This window comes from Crotalus tigris, unplaced genomic scaffold (genome assembly GCF_016545835.1).
Source record: "Crotalus tigris isolate CLP2741 ecotype Arizona unplaced genomic scaffold, ASM1654583v1 scf7180000019483.1746242, whole genome shotgun sequence".
Lineage (NCBI taxonomy): Eukaryota > Metazoa > Chordata > Lepidosauria > Squamata > Viperidae > Crotalus > Crotalus tigris.
Genome location: NW_024097562.1, coordinates 229,739 through 255,000, shown reverse-complemented (window position 1 = coordinate 255,000; position 25,262 = coordinate 229,739). Strand labels below are relative to the sequence as shown.

The 25,262-nt window shown below is 42.2% G+C and overlaps 1 protein-coding gene across 1 annotated transcript in view; it reads right to left on the bottom strand.

The window, feature by feature from the left end:
• Window positions 1-25,262, bottom strand: part of NFXL1 (nuclear transcription factor, X-box binding like 1) — a 60,709-nt gene that overhangs the window by 21,868 nt on the left and 13,579 nt on the right. The window contains exons 5-15 of the mRNA XM_039362884.1: window positions 22,532-22,710; window positions 21,234-21,395; window positions 20,940-21,040; window positions 18,136-18,250; window positions 17,417-17,541; window positions 15,845-15,967; window positions 11,896-11,986; window positions 9,149-9,269; window positions 5,540-5,699; window positions 3,377-3,468; window positions 935-956 (exon numbers count right to left, since the gene is read on the bottom strand). Of these exons, the coding sequence (XP_039218818.1) occupies window positions 935-956; window positions 3,377-3,468; window positions 5,540-5,699; window positions 9,149-9,269; window positions 11,896-11,986; window positions 15,845-15,967; window positions 17,417-17,541; window positions 18,136-18,250; window positions 20,940-21,040; window positions 21,234-21,395; window positions 22,532-22,710 (1,291 nt within the window). The remainder of the gene's footprint in view (window positions 1-934; window positions 957-3,376; window positions 3,469-5,539; window positions 5,700-9,148; window positions 9,270-11,895; window positions 11,987-15,844; window positions 15,968-17,416; window positions 17,542-18,135; window positions 18,251-20,939; window positions 21,041-21,233; window positions 21,396-22,531; window positions 22,711-25,262) is intronic.

Genomic DNA, 25,262 nt, shown 5'->3' with positions numbered 1-25,262 from the left:
CTGTGCGCAAAATTCATATACCCGGTTGAGATTTTTCTGTTTTAGAAAACTGTGACTCTACACAGTGTGCATGTTGGTTTCCATTCATACTTTTGTTGTTGTTGTTGGTAGTTGCGAAGTCGTGTCCGACCCATCGCGACCCCATGGACAATGTTCCTCCAGGTCTTCCTGTCCTCTACCATCTTCTGGAGTCCATTTAAGTTCACGCCTCCTGCTTCAGGGACTCCATCCAGCCACCTCCTTCTCTGTCGTCCCCTTCTTCTATTGCCCTCAATCTTCCCCAGCATTAGGCTCTTCTCCAGTGAGTCCTTCCTTCTCGTTAGGTGGCCAAAGTATTTGAATTTCAACTTCAGGATCTGGCCTACCTGATGCTAAAAAATCTTCCCCATCTTCCACCCAGATGACTTCAGGATCTCATATGTGATATTGAGCTCAACACATTTCTTTCATGCAACTGGAGAACTCTCAAATGCTACTTGACTAAACCACATTTGAATTCCATTTTCAAAATATCATTTGCAGAGTCTCTTGAAACAGCCACAAAATATACCATGCCAGCAGTTATCATCTGACAAGCCATTTAATGGTTTCCAATACAAAAGTAAAAAAATAATAAAGCCCCATAAAAAGAAGCTAACTAATTAAACATTCAGAAAAGGTTATTTCACCAACGTGCCCCATTATTTGAAATATGTCAAAACTTTGATCAAATGAGGACTTCACGCTTGCAAATGCTTTAGAACAATTTTGCATGATTCTGCTGATGAAAAATTATCTGCGGGTTTCAAACAAAAAAAGCAAAACATTTCAGTTGCAAATAAACGCAACCGTGTCAAATCAATTAGATGCTAAAGCTTAGTTCTGAGACTCTAATTAAAACCAAGTTATGCATGGCTCATTTTTATTTCAAGTAGTGACAGCTATAATAACTCACCTCGTGTTTTCCAAAGCATTGCCTGCAAAGAGAAAATAAACAAGCTCAACTTATTTAAATGCGATTCCATTTTGTTCATCTGAATTGTTTCTTCGGGAACTCTTTGTAGTGATCCTTCAGACAGGCCAACTTGTTTGTCTTTGTATATGAAGAGAGTTTGGGTTCTCAGCATGGACAACCTGCTTCAGTCATCCTGTTTTATTAATGGGGCTCGTTCTTATAGGAAGAATCAGGGAGATGAGAAAAAGGAAATACGTTCTGGGCATTAAAACAGTTGTAGCATCTGTCAAGGAAAAGATATGGCAGAAGGCTGCAAGTTGCCACTACCGGATAAGTAGAGCAGGGCTTTTCAACGAGTGGTACGGGTACCACCTGTGGTACATTGGTACCTGACAGGTGGTACGCGACCATCCTAGAAAAGTGCTCTTTCCAGCTGATCGGCGCTTCTTCGGGGCTGTCAGGGCTCAGCAGAAGTGCCAGGATCAGCGCCAGGCTCCAGCTGGAGCTCAGTGCTGATCCTGGTGCTTCTCCTGAGCCCAGAAGAAGCACCAATCAGCTGGAATGTTGCAGCACCTCCAGGGTCTTGTGATTTATATTCAGATGCTTGGCAACTGATTCACATTTATGACGGTCAGTGTCCCAGGGTCTTGTGAAGTGACCAAAACCTGCTGCAACCACCCAGCAGACGGGGGGAATAAAAACCAAACTCCCTCCCATCCTGCTGCCAATCCTCAACAGAAATGCTCACAACAATGAAAACCTTGGACAGGAGGAAGAGCGCGGGCGGGTGGGCAGGCAGGCAGGTGTCTTCCTGGGCTGTGGCTTGGGGGGCACTTTTTTCAGTGCCATTGTAACTTAGAACAGTCACTAAGCGAACTGTTGTAAGTCGAGGGCTACCTGTACTTTATCACTTTTTTCCTTTTTTTTTTTTTTGGGTCATCAAGTTTTTGACACCTTGCTAGGCAACTGGTGGTACTCGGATGTTGCCATATCCTAAAAGTGGTACAATGGGTGAAAAGGTTGAAAAGCCCTGAAGTAGAGTATTTATTTTATTTATTTTTGTTCTGCCTTTATTACTTTTTATAAATAACCAAAGGTGGCGAACATATCTAAAATTCCTTTGTCCTATTTTTCTCACAAATGACAACCCTGTGCTGAGAGTGAGTAACTCGCTCAAAGTCATCCAATCAGCTTTCATGCCTAAGTTTTTTGTTTTTTTGTTTTGTTTTTTAAAAAAAGGTCACTGCCGAGTGTAGGAGGCCGTGCACATCTCCGTTTCAAAGGCCATGGAGGCAGTGCTGTTTCTAAGACCTTGCTGCAGTCATGTGTCATGGCACGGTGATGTCATGGCGCGCTATTACCTTCCCACTGAAGTGGTTCCTATTTATCTACTCGCATTTGCACGCTTTCGACCTGCTAGATTGGCAGGAGCTGAGGTGAGGACGGGAGCTCACCCCACTGCATGGAGCTTGGGTCTCGAACCTCGACTGCCGGCTTTCCAGCCCAGCGTCTTAATCGCTGAGCCACCGGGCCATCCCTTTCATGCCTAAGGAGAGATTAGAACTCATGGTCTCCTAGCTTTCCTTACTGGCCTTCCTTTTTTTTCAGGCCGCAGTTTAACCAAGGAAGTCTAAAGTGCCCTTGTCAATTTAAAGATCCTGCTTTTGCACACCAGGTAGTTGCTGGTCCAACTGACTGGTCTCTGGGCCCACCTATTCATCTGAATATTCTGTTTGATTGGAGCAGGGATCTGAAAGCACAGGAGCTCCCTGTAACTCCCACCGGCAGGGACAATTTACTCTCTGATTAGTTTTAGGCTGGTAGCGCCTTATAAATTCCCGCAGAGGTGGAGGAGCAGTTACAGAGGTTGAGTAAGCCAAAACTAAAACCAGAAAAAAAAAGGGATGCTGTTGGTAAGAGAAAACTGGAATTTATATCCTTTATCCAATCCAGTTTGGCCTTCGTAAAAAGTGTCCCATTTAATTAAAACACAAATAAGTTGCAATACAGGTAGTTCTCCACTTACGACCCCCAAAATTTCTGCGGCTAAATGAGACATTCGTTAAGTGAGATTTGCTCCGTTTTACGACCTTTCTTGCCACAGCTGTTAAGTGAATTGCTGCAGCTGTTAAGTTAGTAATACGGTTGCTAAGTGAACCTGGCTTCCCCATCGGCTTTGCTTGTCAGAAGGTCGCAAAAGGCGATCGCGTGACGCTGGGACACTGCAACCGTCATAAATACGAGTCAGTTGCCAAGGGTCTTGAATTTTGATCACGTGACCACGGGGATGCTGCAACTGTTGTGTGAAAAACGGTCGTAAGTGACTTTTCCCAGCGCTATTGTTAACGTTGAGCGGTCCCTAAATGAACTGTTGTTAAGTCGGGGGCTACCTGTACTGTGCATTTCTATGTACTGAAAGTTACAATAGTTAGAATAACTTACGTTGGAATAGGGACGTGGCATGGAGGACAAGGCAATGCTGTCTGAATAAAAGCAGGTGCGGTGGACTGCTCCCACGGTCCTGCGGGCTGATGCTTTAAGAAAAAGAAATCCACGGATAAGTCCAACAAAGCTTAGCTTTACAGAAAATAATACACAACAGTTACCGTATTTTTCCGTGTATAAGACGCTATTTTTTTCCTGCAAGCACCCTGTTCAAAAATCAGGTGCAGCGTCTTATACACGGAAAAATAATGGTAACCTCCGCAGCCCAGGGCATGCCTATCTGGGTTGCCATGCCGCCTGGTGCAGGGCATGCCTGTGGGCTTGCCACTAACGGGCGGGGGGAGGGGGGTAAGATCGTCGGCCGGCCGAACTTCTGGATTTACCAACTCAGCTATTTGGCGTTCTGCCGAACAGCTGATTGGCGCAGACAAACTCGCATGCCATACAAGGGTGCTGTCAAAATTCAGATTTTGGCTTAATGTCATGGTTCCGACAGATGAAACTCTTCAAAGATCTTCGAGGCACTGTTTACCTGAAAGAATCTTTATTCGAGTAGCATAGCATCGGCACGTACATAGGCCAAGCCAAAATCTGAATTCCCCTCCCCTGAGCACATAGTGTCAAAGCACAATTCCCTCCTCTAATTAACTGTCATAAATCACATTCTCCAATTAGTTTGAAATGCAGGCTCTCCCTCCAGTTCTTCAATGCCATTTCTTATCATCTCTTATTTCAAAAAAACTTTGGTTCTCACACTAGTTACAATATTGTTCTGTCTAACTCAGTGGTTCTCAACCTGTGGGTCGGGACCCCATTTGGGGTCGAACGACCATTTCACGGGGGTCGCCAAACAACGCAGTCCGCCATTTTTTTTCCCTTTTCCTTAGCTGTGCTACTCCCTTTTATTCTATTGGCTTTCGAAAGCCAATAGGAATTGTCCAGGCTGTCTCTGCCCTGCTGAGCCCGCCAAAAGTCCCATTCTGCAAACGGTGCTGCACCAGTTGAGTAATCCTCGACTTATGACCGGTTGAGTAGTCCTCGACTTACAACCGGTTGGGGGGTCGCGGCATTAAAAAGGTTGAGAACCACTGGTCTAACTAAACTCCCATCCACATTCCTCCTCTTCCTCCCCCCAGTATCATCTAATTCTAACTCTAATTCTAAGAGCAAAACATAAGAAGGAAAATGGCTGCATCTCCATATGTTGTCAAAGCAAGAACGTCCGATGTTAGCAGCGTTGGCAATCTGCGTCTTATAGACGGAAAAATACGGTAAGCTCAAAGCAGGCTGTGATGATTAATCACAAGCGCATTATTCTACAAGTTGTGATGCCAATTCCATCTGGACACATCCATGCTCCTTCAATAACTTAAGGGAAGTTTTCACTTCCCCTCCCACAGTTACCCATTTCAAACTCATCGTCATCATTTTAGCCATTGTCTTATCCACTGCAGGATGAAGGCATCTCCAACCAACATGGTCCTGAGCTTTCTTTTGTCAAATGGGCCCACAATAACTTGCTGATGACATCGATCCATCTTGTTTTAGGTCTCTTTCATGGTCCTAGTGGGATCCAGTGGGATCCATTCTATGACTGCCTTGGTCCGTCTGCCCTCGGTTCTTCTTGCCATGTGACTAGCCCATTTCCATTTCAGTTCTTTTACTCTCTTGAGGCTATCGTCTACTTTCGTTTGTCCTCTAATCTTTCCATTTCAAACTATTTCAAAATGAGTCATTATCTGGTGTGTGGATAAATAAAACCTCCATCAAAGTCTCAAGATTGATTACACCCTACAATCTAATCAGCACCAAAACATCACCCGCCAAGTGGAAACCTATCTTGGTTACCTAGCAGAAATTAGACAGTGTGGGTAAAGAGAGAGCAACAAGTATTTTTAATTTCTAAAGTCAGCAAACCCCATAACGTCTATCCGTAAGCATTTTTTTAGCTTTTGAACCAGGGGTCTTCAAACTTGGCCCTTTTATGACTTATGGACTTCAACTTCCAGAATTCCTCAGCCAGGTACGCGTGCCTGGCTGAGGAATTCTGGGAGTTGAAGTCCACAAGTCATAAAAGGACCAAGTTTGAAGACCCCTGGTTTAAACTCTCTTTCCTAAGAAGAGTGGAAGACATGTTTATGTTACACGCTTCTGTCTCACCAGGCCAGTTTGCTTTACAAGGGCTTCATCGTGGCAGGAAGCAGGGCATAAATGACCGCATTTTTCTAAAACTTTCTTGCAGGTCTGGTGGCAAGGAGGGCAAGGGCCAAAATGGCAACTGTGCTTCTCTCGACTCAGATGATGGCAAGTTGGTGGCTGCCTGGAACAAGAAAAGTTAGACATTAGTCCAACAGTTGACTTATCCCTATAGCCATTTGGCACGATGCATATTTGTGGTTAGAATCTATAGTTTGAGACCAGCTAGTTGAAAGAACATTTCTTATGAAAACTTTGTCGAGTGTTCTCAGATCACATCTAGGTCTCAGTGACACATTTGGTGAATTCGTTCATTCACTCCTTCCTTCCTTCCTTTCCTTCCTTCCTTCCTTCCTTTCTTCCTTCACTCACGCACTCACTCACTAACACATTCATTCATTCATTCAGTCAGTCACTGATTCACTTCTTCCTTCCTTCACTCACTAATTCATTCATTCACTCCTTCCTTCCTTCTCTCACTCATTAATACATTCATTCATTCACTCACTCATTCATTCACTCCTTCCTTCCTTCCCTCACTGCATTCATTCATTCACTCACTCATTCATTCACTCCTTCCTTCCTTCCCTCACTGCATTCATTCACTCACTCATTCATTCACTCCTTCCTTCCCTCACTCACTAATACATTCATTCACTCACTCACTCAATTATTCACTCCTTTCTTCCTTCCTTCCCTCACTAATACATTCATTCATTCATTCACTCACTCACTCATTCACTCCTTCCTTCACTTACTCACTCACTAATTCATTCATTCATTCATTCCACTCACTAATACATTCATTCATTCATTCATTCACTCACTCATTCATTCACTCCTTCCTTCACTTACTCACTCACTAATTCATTCATTCATTCATTCATTCATTCCACTCACTAATACATTCATTCATTCATTCACTCACTCACTCACTCATTCACTCCTTCCTTCACTTACTCACTCACTAATTCATTCATTCATTCATTCATTCATTCCACTCACTAATACATTCATTCATTCACTCACTCACTCACTCATTCATTCACTCCTTCCTTCCTTCACTCATTCATTCATTCATTCATTCATTCATTCCAATTATACTGAGTTAGGTAATCCTCGACTTACAACCACAATTGGGACCAGAATTTCTATTGCTAAGGCAGCTGTTGAGTGAAATCACTGAGGTTGTTAAGTGAATCACCCAGTCACTAAGCAAAACTAGCTTTCCCTACTGACTTTGCTTGTCAGAAACTGGCTTGGAAAGTCACAAATGGTGATCATGTGACCCCTGGGATGCTGCAACCATGCTGGTTGTAAGCACCCGAATTTTGATCACATGACCGTGAGGATGCTACAAAGGTCATAAGTGTGATGACCAGTTGTAAGTCCCTTTTTTCAGTGTCACTGCAACTCTGAACAGTAACCAAACTAATCATAAGCAAAGAACTATTACCATGTATGTAATATTAGAACATCCATAGGAAATATTAAGAAATAAATACTAACAAATAAAATCAATTTATAATAATATCAAATCAGCCTCAAAATCAACCTCAAACTTCTGTCCTAGAGGCTTCTTGTAATCCACAACCCTAACAATTACTCTCAGGTTCTAGAAATAAAGCCCATTTCTAACAGTAGAAAAAATATTATTTAAATAGGCAGATGAACAACTGAATTAATTTCCTCCTAGAGTAGAGTAGAGTAGAGTAGAGTAGAATAGGGATAGGGATAGCAACAAGACAAGAGCAGAATAGAATTAGATCAGAATCAGAATCAGAATAGAATAGGGATAGGGACAGGACAAGAGCAGAGTAGAGTAGAGTAGAATAGAATAGAATAGAATAGAATTCTTTATTGGTCAAGTGTGGTTGGACACACAAGGAACTTTAGAACATAAATAAAATCACTCTTACATCAAAATAATTGATTATACAGTAATAAGAGCAATAAAAATCTCTGGGAAAAATTCAGTAAGATGGACTATATCAGACATGTCAAACACAAGGCACGGGGGCCGGATGCAGCCCGCGAAGTGGTTCCATGTAGCCCGCGAAGCCATCCTGGAAACAATGAGGGAATGGCCCCTGCTGCCTTGGCCTTGGCCCAGGTCGGCCAGGAGCCAATGTACAATTTTGTGGTGGCCATCTAGGCTGAAACACATTGTGGTGGCCATCTAGGCTGAAACACACACAGTCTTAGCTCTACAAGACCGTCTAGAAACAGCGAGGAACCAGCCCCTGCCACGGCAGCCACACCCCCTGGGTGCATGCTGGGGAGGTGTCACTCTTTGTGAGGAATGAAGAAATAGACCATGCCTTGGCGCTTGCCCCGGTCCCACCCCCTTCTGCCAGAGACCCTCAGATCTGTCCCATTCCTGCCCAGGCCCCCACAGGCAACCTTGACGCAAACGATGTAGAGCTGGCCATGCCCATCCAGTAGGCCACTCCATGCCCACCCAGTAGGCCGCACCCACCCTGGCTACACCCACCCGGCCCCCGGAGGGCAACCGCAATGTTGATGCAGCCTCAATGAAATTGAGTTTGACACCCCTGGAGTATATGATAAAGTCATAAAAATTATTAATGGTGAGAATGAAGCAATCACAATTTATCCTCTCATAAATTCACTGGGCAATCCAGTGAAACCAAAGATGGACCATTTTGTTCAAATGGAGTCAAACTACAGAATTTGCTATCAGAAAACTCAGTGACAATTCATGGAGGATAAGGATACAGTTTTCTGCCGTTTTCTTGGGAAGGTTTTTCAGCGGTTTGCCATTACCTTGTTTCTAGGACTGAGAGAAAGTGACTGGCAGAAGGTTACACAGTTGACTTCATGCCTAAGGTAGGACTAGAACTCATGGACTCCTGGTTTCTAGCCTGGTGCCTCAATCACTACACCAAACTATCTCCCTCTCAACCCCAGGAAGCAGGTGAGAGCAAGCTGGAGATCTTGCTAAGAAACCTGAAAGGACCAGCTGACAAGGAGTCAACACTGACTCAAAGCAACCCCCTCCCCCAAAAGGACAGCAATTCAAAGATTTGTGCCTATAAGCTGCAGTTCATTAAAATTTGGAATTCAAAGTTCCCAACTTTCGCAAGTTCATAAAATGTGTTGTTATACACTCTACCACAGGGGTCTTCAAACTTGGCCTTGATGACTCGTGGACTTCAACTCCCAGAATTCTTCAGCCAGCGTGCCTGACTGAGGAATTCTGGGATTTGAAGTCCACAAGTCATAAAAGGGCCAAGTTTGAAGATCCCTGCTCTACAAGCTTAATTTAAGAAATAATAATAATAATAATAATAATAATAATAATAAACAACTGGAGCACCACTTGAACACCATTGGCATTGACAAATTCGCTATTAGTCAATTGCAAAAGGCAGCCTTATTAGGAACTGCTTCCATCCTGCGACGATACCTGTAATACCATCAAACATCCACATCTGCCTATCCCAGGTCCTGGGTAAGGACTCGATAGGTAGACAAAATGCCAAATCCAGTCTGAACATCTGGCTGACTGTGTGATGATCGATAATAATAATAAAATAAATGAATACTAACTTGCAGAATTCTTTGCATCTGGGAGCTTTGGTGGTACGTTCTCTCCCACAAGGTACTTTGGTAACCGTTTTACCACAATTGCACTTCACATCCACAGTTTCAGGGCATGGATAGCAGCTGCCTAAAATTAATATATGCGTTATAAATCACCAGTTTTGAAATAAGACAATTAACAAATTTTGGAAAACCACTGGTAGCTATTACGCCTCATCCCTCCTGATCAAAGCAACTAAGACTAATTATATCAGGCACCCAGTCAAGACCAGGGGTCTTCAAACTTGGCCCTTTTATGATTCATGGACTTCAACTCCCAGATTTCCTCAGCCAGGCATGCTGGCTGAGGAATTCTGGGAGTTGAAGTCCACGAGTCATAAAAGGGCCAAGTTTGAAGACCCCCTGGTCAAGACCATACGAGACCTTCATTCAGAGATTTGAATCACATGTGTCTATTACATATTTACAATGCATCTCAGTCAATAATTGTTCATGAATAATCATCTATTAAATGATTAAAGGAGGTGCGATGGCTCAGTGGCTATCTATTACCTATTTACAATGTATCTCAATCAATATTATTCATGAATAATCATCTATTAAATCAGGGGCCCCCAATCTTTTGGGCACCAGGGACCAATTCTGAGGAGAGAGTTTTTTTCAGCAGACTGGAGGGGGCCTGGTTTTCCATGCTGCCTGCCCCGTGGATGGGGCTTCGCTTGTTTGCGCGGCCCGGTTTCCGGCATGCCGTGGCCCGATGCCAGTCCGCACCTCAGGGGTTGGAGACCCCTGTATTAAATGGTTAAAGGAGGCGGGATGGCTCAGCGGTTATCTATTACATATTTACAATGCATCTCAATCAATAATTATTTCATGAATAATCATCTATTAAATATTAAACAGGGCAGGATGGCTCAGCAGTAAAATACACTGAGCTCTTCAGCTGGACAGCTGACAGCCTGGGTTCGAGACAGAGTTCTGAGCAATGGGTGAGCTCCTGTCCTTGCTCTAGCTCCTGTCTAACTAGCACTTTGAAAGCATGCAAATGCGAGTAGATAAATAGGTACCACTTTGGTGGGAAGGTAACGGTGCTTCATGCACCTTTGGCATATAGCCATGCTGGCCACGTGATCACAAAAATTGTCTTTGGACAACACTGGCTCCCTCGGCCAAGAAACAGAGAGGAGCACCATGCCCTAGACCAGGGGTAGGCAACCTTGGCTCTTTTATGACTCGTGGACTTCAACTCCCAGAATTCCTGAGCCAGCATGGCTCAGCTTGGAAACCTCTCCCTTCCCCTCAGCATGGCTGCCTCAGGAATTCTGGGAGTTGAAGTCCACGAGTCATAAAAGAGCCAAGGTTGCCTACCCCTGACCTAGAGTCAGCCACAACTGACAGGGAAACCTTTAACTTTACCTTAATCATCTACAGGTAGTCCTCAACTTACGACTACAATCGAGCCCAAGGTTTATGTTGCTAAGTGAGAAATTTGTTAAGTGAGTTTTGCCCCATTTTACAACTTCTCTTGCCACTTTTATTCAGTGAGTCACCACAGTTCTTAAATTAGTAACACGGTTGTTAAGTGAATCAGGCTTCCCCATTCACTTTGCTTGTCAGAAGTTCGCAAAAAGGGATCACATGACTCTGGGACACTGCAACCATCATAAATGTGAGTCAGTTGTCAAGCATCCAAATGTAAGTCACATGACCACGGGGATGCTGCAATGGTCAGAAGTGTGAAAAATGAGAAGTCACTTTTTTCAGTGCTGTTGTAACTTCAAACGGTCGCTAAGTGAACTGTTGTAAGTCGAGGACTATCTGTATTAGAACAGTTATACTAAGAGCTATCTTTCTGTAATTTCTTAAAAGTTCAGAAGAGAACCCATAAGATTCCTGGCTTCTATGTGGAACTTGTTTTCAATCAAAAGTGGCCACAAAGCATCTGTTTTTGATGGGCCCAAAATTAATCTTTCTACCTCATTTGTTTCGCCAAACAAATCTGAAGGACTTTCACAGAATAAAAAAATGGGTTCTGTGAGCAGGCGATACAATGGAAGCTAATAATAATGTGGAAAGCTTATTCGTCATCTCAGTGACCCATGTTTTCCTCAAGGCGAAAACTAGCAACTAAATTGTAGGATTATTCTTATGCAATTTTCATCAATATGATAAATGCTAAACAAACTGTTCCTCGTGTTCTGTAATTTTTTTTCCATCCAACTATTTAATTCAAGGCATTAAAAATAAGAAATAACTTAAATGATGTTATTAGAGCTAGTAGGGATTTTTTTTTTTTACTATTTACTCTTTAAGATGTTTCATTCCTGTGTCATCTCTTGACACAGACTTATCAAGCAAGAAAATTAACAAGGCAATTAAACTGGAGCAAGAGGTTTTGACCTATGGTATCTTATCACAGATAAGACAGAATTTTAGATTCCAAAATACACCCCCAAATTTGGGTTTGGTTTGTCTGCAGATCAGAGCTCAGATTTTTTTTTTAAAAAACAAGTGCACCACAGCTTTAAAATAGTGTGGTTTGATAAATGATGACAAAACTGTTTGCTGTTTCCTACCTGTTGAAAATTCAAGGGTCAATCTGTGAATGATGCATTTTCATGGTGCTTGGGCTGAAATTTCAAAGGTTGGCTTTATCTGTGATTATGTGCAGTAAATGTTTCGCAACTGCAAGCAAGGACTCAGGCGCCATTTAATTTAAAAGGTTGGAAGCAGGATTTCCAGTACATTCTTACCTCTGTGGCAGACTGAAGGACACTTGTGGTTACGACATCCTAACATTCGACCACAGACTTGGTCACATGGTGGACAATTTCCAGGACAACACTGTATCAAATATATAAGTTCTCAGATATAGAGACTGCTATAAGAAATTGCAAGTCTATCCAGATTTCCCTGACTAAATGCTATTATGTACAGCAGGACTTAGTTCTAAGCAAGCATATGTAAGATTCATGAAGAAGCATACACAGGTTTTACTGAACATCATCAATAGTCAGGTTTTGTGAGATGGGTGGCCATATAAATATGATTTACCAATAGTCCTCAACCTGTGCCTGGTTCCTTAACAACCATGATGAGTCACAAAAAAGGCCATAAAATCGGGTCAGTCACACGTATCACCTGATTTATGATCATCATGAGTTATGACCATGATGAGCAGGCTCCATTATAGCCATAACGTGAAGACTGCCTATATAAATAAATGAACAAATAAATGAAATTATCATTAACAAAAGTTATGTTAATAATTGATTTTATTTGGAATAACTCCATTCCCTCAGCATGTTCACCACTACAGGTATATTCAATCCTGACAAAGTCTGAGGAAAGAAGTGGTCCTTACAGCTTTTCTACCGGTGTCTTTCTGTAAACAGATCTACATCTATGAATTTTCCTTCTTTTGTACAGAGGAAACACAAAACATAGGATTCAAGGGAGATAGGGATTGATTTTAAAAGGGATAATAAACGTGCAACATAGCAGCAGGAAAGCCTCCAGCATTTTCTATTTTTTCCCCCTAAATCAGTGGTTCTCAACCTTTTTAATGCTGCGACCCCCAACCGGTCATAAGGCGAGGACTACTCAACTGGCGCAGCACCGTTTGCAGAATGGGACTTTTGGCGGGCTCAGCAGGGCAGAGACAGCCTGGACAATTCCTATTGGCTTTTGAAAGAGAGTCTATTCTATTGGGTTTCAAAAGCCAATAGAATAAAAGGGAGTAGCACAGCTAAGAAAAAGGGGGGGGAAATGGCGGACTGCGTTGTTTGGCGACCCCCGTGAAATGGTCGTTCGACCCCAAATGGGGTCCCGACCCACAGGTTGAGAACCACTGCCCTAAATCAACATTTTGTCCCTCTTTGCCAACATGCTGGCTGGGGAATTCTGAGAGTCAAAATCCACATATCTCAAAGTCGCCAAATTTGAAAAACACTGCCTTAAATTCCATTATTTGCCAACTAGGTTTGGTAAAAAGCAAATAGCTCTATAAATAGCTTTATACCTTACAGTACCAACCTTGTTAACTCTCAAGTCTTTTTTCCACTGTTTTCAAAATTAATATATGTGTGTGTGTGTGTGTATGTGATTAATATATGTGTGTGTGTGTGTATATGTTTTCTGAGGTTTTCGCGAGTGTTTATATGTAAGTCTTTGGTTATTCGGGTTTTCTCCCGCGTAAAATTGGAAGTGTCTTGGCGACGTTTCGACGAAGTCCCATTCGTCATCTTCAGGCTGGTGTTTTCAGCTTCGTGCTTTGAGGAGCACGAAGCTGAAAACACCAGCCTGAAGATGACGAATGGGACTTCGTCGCAACGTCGCCAAGACACTTCCAATTTTACGCGGGAGAAAACCCGAATAACCAAAGACATATATATATATATATGTGTGTGTGTGTGTGTGTGTGTGTGTGTACGTGTGTGTGTGTGTGCGTGTGTGTGTGTGTATACTAGCTGTACCCAGCCACGCGTTGCTGTGGCTCAGGGTGGTTAAATGGAAAAGAAAGAAAAGAGAAAGCGCACGTTTGTAATATGTTTAATTTCACAACGCTTGTTGGTATACAATATTTTTTGTTGTTCCATTGTGTGTGCAGATATAGAGATTATGTCCAACAGATGGCGCTGTTTTTCAAAAAAGCATGTTTTTACCTGTCACAGGTGTGACATCTATATAATATAGGTATATAAAAACACATGCGTATTCAAATGCAACGTTGTGTCAAAATTTCAAAGCAATCGGTGAAGAACTTTCGGAGATTTAAGATTTTGAACAAACGAACATTTACATTTTTATTTATATAGTTAGATAGATATATAAAATAAAAAATACAAAGAGAGGGGGGATAGATGGAATATGGATCGTAATACGGGCTTGCTCAGAGAAGACGAAAACATTCTCAAGCAAGTAAAAGATCAAAGGCAAATGCATATTAAGAGAATTTATGGGGTGCTAGTGGAACTAGATTCAGAACCAGAACTAATTAAAGAATGTATGATTAAATGGGCACAAAATTTTGGTGAACCAGTTCTACCAGATACCTGGGAAATTATTTGGGTGAGGAATGTTAAATTTACACAAGCCCAGAACTTAAGGTAGAATTTTTATAAAATGTTTTATAGATGGCATCTTGATCCACAAAAATTGTCTCGTATGTACCCTGACCTACAGCCTAAATGTTGGAGATGTGATTGCTTGGATGCTACTTATTATCATATATGGTGGTCGTGTAAAAATATAAAAGCTTTTTGGATTAAGATATGGTGGAATATTCAAAGAATTTTTAGAAAGAGGGTAAAATTTACCCCACAATTGTTTTTGTTAGGTATTGTTACTGATTGTGATGCTAAGGAGGTTATATTGATGTTAAATTTAATCACAGGTGCAAGGCTGTTAGTAGGGCAATATTGGAAGAAGGAATCTTTGCCTACCTTGCAAGAGTGGTTTTTTAAAGTTTCTTATCTGGCGGAAATGGCAAAGATTTCGGCTTTCTTAAAGGAGCAATCGCAAGAGAAATTTTTTGCCGTATGGGAAAAATGGATAAATTTTATACAATATAAATTGGATATAAAAAATATCATTTAGTTTTTTAATAATTTGTATATAAACATTGATATTTTATAGACTGCATTTTTCTTTTTCTTTTTTCTTCTATCTTTTTTCACTTTCCTTTTTCTTCCTTTTTCTTTATTATTATTATCTTTTTTCTATCTTTCTTTCTTTGAAGTATTTTTGCTTTTTAATACTTATGCTTCTTTTTTCATATATATATATATATATATATATATATATATATATATATATTATGGTATTGGATATAAAAAATATCATTTAGTTTTTTAATAATTTGTATATAAACATTGATATTTTATAGACTGCATTTTTCTTTTTCTTTTTTCTTCTATCTTTTTTCACTTTCCTTTTTCTTCCTTTTTCTTTATTATTATTATCTTTTTTCTATCTTTCTTTCTTTGAAGTATTTTTGCTTTTTAATACTTATGCTTCTTTTTTCATATATATATATTATGGTTAATCATTTTATAAGTTGTTTATGAAAGCAAATTTTTTTTTTTTTTAAGGATTTTTAAAATCTTAATTAAGCGTATATTCAGCTCTGGGAAGCTCGGGGGGGAGGGAGGGGGTGGTTTGGGGGGGGGTGAGGGTTGTTTTGTTTTTTTGTTGTTGTTGTCTCTTTTTGTTTTCTGTAAAAACTTTCAAAAATTTTCAATAAAAAAAAAGAGAGGGGGGAGAGAGAACAGAGTGTACATATTTGTATGTGTATGTGTGTGTGTATTCTTTTGAGAGCAGGCATCAGAATTTCATTTTTTAATGAGTGCCAGTGTGTTCATAGGAAAAATTCCTATCTTAGCAGTGAAGTATTATTTTCCTTTCAGATTCTTCATAATCTTGTTCAATAAAAATCACTGTCTTCAGAGTCTGCTGCCCTTCCTTTGTAATGGAAATATCATTATTTCTTGGATACCATTATTCCTAATTTTTTTAAAAATGAAAACGTAGCTTTAAAAAACATACATTTCACATACAAGATTATTTCACGTACCAGGAAACATGGAAGCTGCTTTGTATTTTTTTTCAGCATGCAATCACATGGTTTCATAGACCCAAAAGGAATTTCAACATTAAATGTCCATTTTGTTCTAAAATACAGCACTCATCTCCAACATTTACCTTTCTTTTGCACTGGTGTTTTTGACAATCCCGTATTTTTGTACACTTGGTGTCACAGAGGTATGGCTTATGGCAGGGCATCTGTTTCATATGCTTTCCACAACGACATTGCTTTTCAACTTCCTATTAAGGTACAATGGAAAGAAACTAAAGCTGGCATGCATTATGCAGGTCAAAATCTGGTTACTTAACTGATAAGAAATTGGATGATATGTAAAAATAATCCTTTAAAGCAGGGGTGTCAAACTGCTGGCCCGCGGGCCAGACGCATCATCCAGAAGCCATACCCACCCCATTGCCGGCAATGGCAAAACCATCCTGATACATTGTGCGACGTCACATGACGTCGCAAGTTTGACATGTCTGCTTTAAAGGAAAAAATGAGCAGATTAAAATAGTCTCACAACTGAAAAAAAAACCCTTAAATTTATATAATTATTATTTATTTTACCTCAATATACAGTAACACTTTGGAATAATCTCTCAGTTACCTCAATTTCTGGGGGGAAAAAATAGTTTATGGGGATCCCCCTTTTACTGATTTTGAACCAGTTATTCACACATTGTTCCTGTCCTATTCAGTATGAATGACTTTCCAGGTAATTATGTATTATATTATAATATGATTAATTATAATGTCATTACAGGACCAGAACTGAGCCGAAAATTTCTGAGGCTAAGCGAGACTTTTGTTCAGTGAGTTTTGCCCCATTTTATGACCTTTCTTGCCACAGTTGCTAAGCGAATCACTGCACTGTTAAGTTTGGTTATGGTGAAGAGCTGAGGTGGCACAGCAGTTAGAGTGCAGTACTGCAGGCCACTTTAGCTGACTGTGTTCAGCAGGTCAGCGGTTCAAATCTTACCAGCTCAAGGTTGACTCAGCCTTCCATCCTTCCGGGGTAGGTAAAATGAGGACCCAGATTGTTGGGGGCAATGTAAATATATATATACATTGCTTACTGGTGTACACCGCTTAGAGAGTGCTTGCACTTAAAGCGGTATAATAAGTCTCATAAATAAATAAATAAATAAATATTAAGTAAATCTGGCTTCCCCATTGACCTGCCTTGTTCAGAAGGTCGCAAAAGGGGATCACATGACCCCAGGTCACTGCAACCATCATAAATATGAATCAGTTGCGAAGCATCTGAATTTTGATCAAGGGACCACACGGATGCTGCAACGGTCCTATGAAAAAAATGGTCATAAGTCACTTTTTTTAATGTTGTCGTAACTTCAAATGGACACTAAATGAACTGTTGTAAGTCAAGGACTCTCCGTATTTGGATCAGCTTCATTTAAATATGCTCCTAAACATTTCCCCAAGCCATTTTTCACATAATTACTTGAGCATTATCTTGTTTTTGAACAAAAGAAACTGGAAACTACTAGATGTGGAAGCCTGTTGGTTCACACCTAGAAATAATGGAGATAGGAAGTTTCTGGACTCAGTGAGAAGTGGATGTGTGAAGGAAAAAGAATTTAGTGCCTCAGGAATATACACTGAAAGACCTTTCAAAATAAAACAATGCAAATCTATTTTAAAAACCTAAAGGGGAAGAAAATTCTAACCTGTCTACAAATTTCGCAAGCACCTCGATGGCAGCGTTGTGAACATCTGTGAATCCCACATTCAAGATCTTTGTCACAACTATCTCCACAAGTAGGCACATCTTCAGTACATGGCAAAGAAAATTCTAAAATAAAAGTGAAATTGAAACTATACAAATTGCAGCCATTTAATATGTCGATGAAAAAAAAGCAAGGTGGTATTTTGACGTGTTTTTTATATTTATCTAAAACAGTGGTTCTCAACCTTTCTAATGCCGTGACCCCCTAATACAGTTCCCCATGTTGTGGTGACCCCCCAAGTGGGTGTGGCCACCAATAAGAGGGAGTAGGACAGCTAGGGAAAAGGGAAAAAAATGGCGGACAGCGTGGTTTGGCGACCCCCGTGAAATGGTCATTCGATCCCAAATGGGGTCCCGACCCACAGGTTGAGAACCACTGATCTAAAAGAAGTGTATTGCTTCAAGACATGATGTTGTTTTGGAAATCTTGATTTTTTTACCCCCATGATCAAATGTGTAAATAGTACCAGGCAAAAGTGCTGGACCTCCCTTTCAGCAACTTTTCAATAACCCAGTTCTTTGTAGAGTTTTAACTAATTTCATTTTTCTGTCTTTCGCTCGTTCTTAATGCAATTTGAATCACAACTGTTTGAGGAAAATTGTATTAATCAAATAACTTCATGGGTGAATAAAAAAAAAACAGCGGAGAAGGAAACTTACTTGATTTTCCACAAGGACAAGACCTTTTCCCAGATCTGGGACATTCACCACAGGAGCCGCCATGACAAATTTGTTCACAGACATGATAACCACAAGACAAGGTTCGCCCACAAATCTGGTGAGAAAATACGCAGAGCAATTGCAAGTTAAGGGACATAGAAACTTCTCAACAAAATACAAAAAGAAAAAGTAAGTTCTCCAAATACGTTAGTACAGTGGTGGCGAACCTATGGCTCGCGTACCAGAGGCAGCACTCAGAGCCCGCTCTATGGGCACGCGTGCCATCAGCCCAACCCCGCCTCCCCGTGGCCCCCTCCTCACCAGCAGCCCCCCCCAGAGGAGAGTTGCCGCCCGGGCGCAGCCCGTGCGGAACAGCGCAGCCAAGGGCATGGCAGCCAGGCAGCAGGGACAAGACTCCGCCCTTGCGCCGTCATGCGCAGATGATGCTGCGGGGTGGGGGCAGAAGGCGTGGCCTCCATGGCGCTGCAGGGCTGCCTGGGTGATCTGCTGAGGCCGGCTCTGGAGGCGGTGGGTGGCCCTGCAAGCAGGCAGGTGGGGCGGGGGTGGAACGGGGGCAGAGCGGGTGGGGCAGTTTTTGGGCACTCGGTCCCTAAAAGGTTCGCCATCACTGCGTTAGTACATAAAAAATTAAAAAATTAAAACATAGAAATAAATTATTGAAAGCTCCACACCTGGTCTACTAATGTTTTAGACCACAGTCCTATAATCCCCAATCAGCATAAACAATTTTCCAGTGAGGAATTAATGGGAGTGAAGGGAACTAATGGGACTGGAGGGACCTGTCCTGTATCATGAAATAAAAAAAAAAGATGGGAAAACTCTAGTTCATAAGTTATGTTGTTGGATAACATCTCTGAATACAGATAGTCCTCAACTTACGACCACAACTGAGCTGTTACTAAGCGAGACAGTTGCCAAGTGAGTTTTGCCCCATTTTACAACCTTTCCTGCCACAGTTGTTAAGTGAATCACTGCAGTTGTTAATAACACGGTTAAGTGAATCTGGCTTCCCCGTCGACCTTGCTTGTCAAAAGGTCGCAAAAGGTGATCACATGACCCCAGGATTCTACAACCGTCGTAAATAGGAATCAGTCGCCAAGCATCTGAATTTTGATCATGTGACCATGGGAACGTTGAACAGTCGTTAAGTGTGAAAAACGGACATCAGTCACTTTTTTCAGTATCATTGTAACTTAGTCACTAAACAAACTGTTGTTAAGTCAAGGATTACCTGTATTATCCATCATTGGCCATGATAGCTAAGATTAATGAAAATAGGAGTCCAATGACATTAAGAGGCTCACCAACACCCCCATGTTTGGACTAAAGCTTTCAAGTTATATCTGGTTTCTAGCTGAATAGTTTGAAGATGCATTCCTTTGATCAGGCAGGAAAAGAAGTAATGGATGGAAACTAATCAAGGAGAGAAGCAACCTAGAACTAAGGAGGAACTTCCTGACAGTTAGAACAATTAACCAGTGGAACAACCTGCCTCCAGAAGCTGGTGAGTGCTCCAACACTGGAAGTTTTTAAGAAAAGACTGGACAGCCATTTGTCCGAAATGGTGTAGGGTTTCCTGCCTGAGCAGGGGGTTGGACTAGATGACCTCCAAGGTCCCTTCCAACTTTATTATTATTATTATTATCGATCATCGCACAGTCAGCCAGATGTTCAGACTGGGTTTGGCATTTTGTCTACCTATCGAGTCCTTACCCAGGACCTGGGATAGGCAGATGTGGATGTTTGATGGTATTACAGATATCGTTGCAGGATGGAAGCAGTTCCTAGTAAGACCGCCTTTTGCAATTGACTAATAGCAAATTTGTAATTATGATTATGATTATTATTATTATTATTTATGGATCATCGCACAGTCAGCCAGATGTTCAGACTGGATTTGGCATTTAGTCTACCTATCAAGTCCTTACCAAGGACCTGGGATAGGCAGATGTGGATGTTTGATGGTATTACAGGTAGATGTGGATGTTTATTATTATATTATTATTATTATTATTATTATTACTTTGTATTTCAAATAGAGGTCAACTAAATTTGACTCTTTCAGTAGAAAAATATTGATATTGTAACTAGGAAAATTCTCATTGTTATGATAGCTGAAGAAGGGAAGGTTTGCAGATGGGAGATTAAAGGTCTGGAGACTAAAACATAAAGAACAGTTGCAGGAGTTGGATATGGCCAGGCTAGAGAAAAGAAGGACTAGCAGTGACATGATAACAATATTCCAGTATTTGAGGGGCTGCTACAAAGAAGAGGAAATCAGCTTATTTTCCAAAGCACCAGAAGGCAGAACAAGACACAGTGGATGGAAACTAATCAAGGAGCGAAGCAACCTGGAATTAAGGAGAAACTTCCTAACAGTGGGAACAATTAACCAGTGGAATGACGTGCCGTCAAAAGTTGTGGGTGCTCCATCACTGGAGGCTTTTAAGAAGAGACTGGACAACTACTTGTCTGGAATGGCATAGGTCTCCTGCTTGAGCAGGGGGTTGGACTAGAAGATCTCCAGGCTCCCTTCCAGCTCTATTCTGAATTGGAGATCATTTCAAATTCACTGCAGGTATGTGTTAACAAGCCACACTGCAATTGTCAGTATTGAGTTCCTGAACATCTGAACTGGAACAAAAATCTTTTTTTTTCCTACTTCAATCTTAAAACCTCTGTTCTTAATGTTAATCCACATTTTTTTCTGGACAATGAAGTAGGGGGGTTATTATGATAGGTAATAATATTGTTTATTATCGGCTGTTTATAAAGAAACTTACCACATCACATTGCCAGAAAGGACTTGCACACTGCCTTTCTGCTATTTGTTTACCACAGACACAACTTTGTTTACTGACTCTTGGACACGGTTGGCAATCTCCTAAAAGTCAGATGAAACTAAGAATTAGAAACCAGCATGGAAAGATAACATTTTAAACCTTATTAATAAAGAACTTTTATTTCTTTGATTTGTAAGCCATCAAATCTATTCATAACCCATAGCAACAAAAGAACCATAATGTAATGTAACAAGGGATTATCCAAACAAAGTCTTTGAACAGTACAAATTGCACCTGGATGACAAGGATTTCCACAGTTGTGTTGCCCACAGGGCAATTTTTGTCCACAGGGAAGTTGACATGACCACTCTTTCATGCTGCATCTCCGTGGCAATGGTTTAGCCTTTTTGCAGTAGCAGGTTATTATGACCATCTTTGGACAAGGTGGACAAGGACCTAGAGAGCAAAAAAACAACATTGAGAAGTTAACATATTAATACAACTGTGACTTCAGTTTAATAGACATCAGATGTAATGGGCCAGAATTCTAATACACACAAGCACTGGAAATAACAGACAAGTCTATTGTATCAAAAGTAGCCCAGAGGAAGCAATTTTATATCACAGCGTCATTTGTGGGTGATATCTTACTGCAAATGACGTTGTGATGGACATCACTTATAAATGATGTGGATAGCTATGACTGATGTTGTTTGCAATTTAACAGACATCTGGAAGCGAGAGGGGCTCCCATGCTAATTTAAGCTGCCTAGGCCCTAGATCAGAGGTAGGGAACCTTGGCTCTTTTATGACTTGAGGGACTTCAACTCCCAGAATTCCTGAGCCAGCATGGCTCAGCATGGAAACCTCTCCCTTTCCCCTCAGCAGGGCTGGCTCAGGAATTCTGGGAGTTGAAGTCCTCAAGTCATAAAAGAGCCAAGGCTGCCTACCTCTGGCCTAGGCCTAGGCCGCTTTATGACTCGTGGACTTCAATTCCCAGAATTCCTGAGCCAGCATGGCTCAGCTTGGAAACCTCTCCCTTTCCCCTCAGCAGGGCTGGCTCAAGAATTCTGGGAGTTGAAGTCCTCGAGTCATAAAAGAGCCAAGGTTGCCTACCTCTGGCCTAGGCCTAGGCTGCTTTATGACTCGTGGACTTCAATTCCCAGAATTCCTGAGCCAGCATGGCTCAGCTTGGAAACCTCTCCCTTTCCCCTCAGCAGGACTGGCTCAGGAATTCTGGGAGTTGAAGTCCACGAGTCATAAAAGAGCCAAGGTTGTCTACCCCTGCCTTAGATGCTGCTTTATAAATTAACAGAATAGGCCAAATAAATCCTCGCAGCTAAAAAAAAACCATGATAAATATTTCACCCTATTCTAACCTGCATAATTATTACAAACAGATTTTCATATTTTCAGCTCATGTTACTACCTCGCTCTATAGTACTTTGTTGCATATATGAGATAAAATAGTTCCTCGAATGAATATAAACTTGAAACTCTCATTTACTGATGCGTTATGTGTTACCTGTGGCAAACGGCATATAATCCTGTATTTGTAATAGCTTGCAAACAACTGCCTTCACGTCACCTACCTGGATGGCAAAGCAATAGACACCTGTGTCCACAAGGAGGTTTGAAATCTCTCTCGCAGACCTGGCCACAAGAATGTGGAACCAACCAAGGATCCAGAGGTGGATCTTCAACCTTCCCACAATAGCAATAGTATCGAGTAGGAATCTGAGATCGCTTGTATTCAAACCTACATTTTGGACTGAAAAGGAAAAAAAAAATGTGTCATATTCAGTAATATTTGGTTCCCGCTTAATCTGCTCAAATGGGTCCATATGATGTGAGAGGGGGGGAAAAAAAAGAGAGGAACGAATTCTGTTAATAACTGCTGTTCCGCGAGAGGAAAGACACGTGCATTTTGGTTTTCCTAAAATAAGCTACAGGTAGTTCTCTGAAAGCCCGCCCGTCATGGTCGCAAGTCGTCCCACTTAATGACGGCCCACACCTACTCTCCCTGATGGAGTCTTTACATGTCTGCACAGGTCACTAAGTGGAGCACAGGGTGCCTCAAGGGTAGAAGGAGTACTGGGAAACCTAGTGCAGACCCTACCCCAAGGCCTCCCCCATCCCCTGACCACCTGTACTCTGCTTCCTGCCCCTTGGGGTCCCCACAGACCTTGGCTCTCCTTCTCATCCTGCCAGGGGCCACACACTTCTCCCGTCCCACTCACCAATCACTCTCTTACCTTTGACCACAGATTTGCTTCTGGAAGTTCCAGAATTTATGTCGAGGCAGAAGAGCAAGCTGCTCCATCCCTCGGCATCGGTAGACTGCCTGGCTGCATCCCAGAAGCAACCGCCATTTTTAGAGTGGCCCCAATGAATTGTGGTCCCTGCAAAATCGCTTCTGGGATAGGGAAACGGCCTAGAGACAGAGCAGCCTACCCTTCTGCCTCAATGCTGCCTACACACAAGCCAGCCATTCTGCTGCGTGCAGCTGTCATGCCTCCATCGGAGCCTGAATCTGCAGAGGAAAATGACCTGGAACGGGACCCTATGGAGGTCGAGGGGTCTGTGGTTTCAGAGGAATGTGGGGAAGAGCAGGCCGAGGCAGACTAGGGCCCTTCAGGAGTGGGACAGGAGGGACAGAGTTCAGGCGATGAGCAAGGGCCACTCCCACCTGATCCTAGAGCATGGAGAGTGGAGAGAAGGAGGGAACAAAGCAGGCAGGCTCAACTACTCGGGAGTCTCCACAAGGAACACCTGGAGACTGAGATTTAAGGAGACGCTGTGGGGAGGGAACAAACACTGGTTCCTTGGAGTTTTGTGTGTTTTGTTGCTGATCTCTTGTTCTGTGACTTCTTCTTGGAAACCCGGAAACTCTGACCATTGGACTGGCTGACAACGTTGTTTGGATGTTCAAAGATCTCAGACTGTATTTTGGCTTCCCTTTTGAAATTGCTCAGGCAAGAACTGTTAGGTTTATGATGTATGTGTCATTCCTTGTTATCTCGGTGGCCTTGAGTAAATTCCTCTCCTAATCAGATTGTATGTGAAACTACTTGCAGCCAGAGGCGGCTGAAGGTGCGTGTGTCTTCCTTTGCTTGGAGGCTTGCCAGAAACGTGGGAGGATTTGGGGAAAATTTGGAGCAATTAAAGGGCGGTTTGAATTGCCAGCTGACTGCATTGCCTCTGTGCTGTGCCCTGGATCATCACAGCAGCTGTGTGCACTTGCCTTCATCACTTTTATCCCACTCTAGCCCGCTGCTCACCTTCATCAGTTCTGTCACTGCCGTTTCCCCCATCGCAGCGGAGCAGAAGACCTGCAAGCAGCAGACTTGAGGGTGAACAGAACTAGTGAAGGGGACCAGATGGCTTGAGTGAGGTGAAAGCAAGCACACCTGCTCCGCTCAGCTAAGTGGCAGACTTCTGAGCAGGCAGCTGCTGTGGCATCTCTGCCATTGGCCGTAAGGAAAAATGACCAAAGGGACAGTGCAGTTGCTGTACCTTTGGGATCATAAGTAGATTTGGGAGGGGGTTCCGTCATAATCTTCAAACGGCCAGGTTGCCTCGACTTGCGACTGCTTGAATTTAAGCAGACCCCCCCAAAAAAAGTTATTTACAACCCAGTTCCAAAATTCCGACAGCTGCCCCCCCCCCATCATATGACTGCAGTTCCATTGCTTGGCAACAAGCCCATATTTATGAGTGTTGGCAGCATCCCCTGGTCACGTGACCATGATTTTGCCCAACAACCGGCATTTTTACTTGCCCCACTCATGCAAGTGGTGGACAATTGTGCGGTGTGAGCAGCGAGCAGTTGCGCTAATGCGCAAAGCTTCACTCGCTTGAGCGATGAGTGCTTGCGCTCACATGCGAAGATCCATTCATGTGAGTGGTGTGTGTGTGTGTGTGTGTGTGTATGTATGTGTGCCTGCTGCTCGTATTAATAGAGCGGTGCACCCGTGCGTACCGCTCACACAACACCATCCCTTCTCCCCACTGTGCATTGGGCCACCAAACCAGAAAGGTTGAGGACGGTTGCGCTACAGCATTTGTTGAATGACTACAGACTCACTTGATGGTCATAATGATTTGCTTAGTGACTGCTGCAAAAATGGTCATAAAATCAGGCCAGTCACATGATGATCCCCTTTATGATTATTATGATGTTTTGACTGTAATGGGCAAGTTCCATTAGAGTTGTAAGCCGAGAACTACCAGTAAAGGCAACAGTTCCCTTCTGGAGGTTTATATGTGGATCTGAATGTCTACACATCCACAAACAGGACCTACCTTCTATTTATTTTCTCA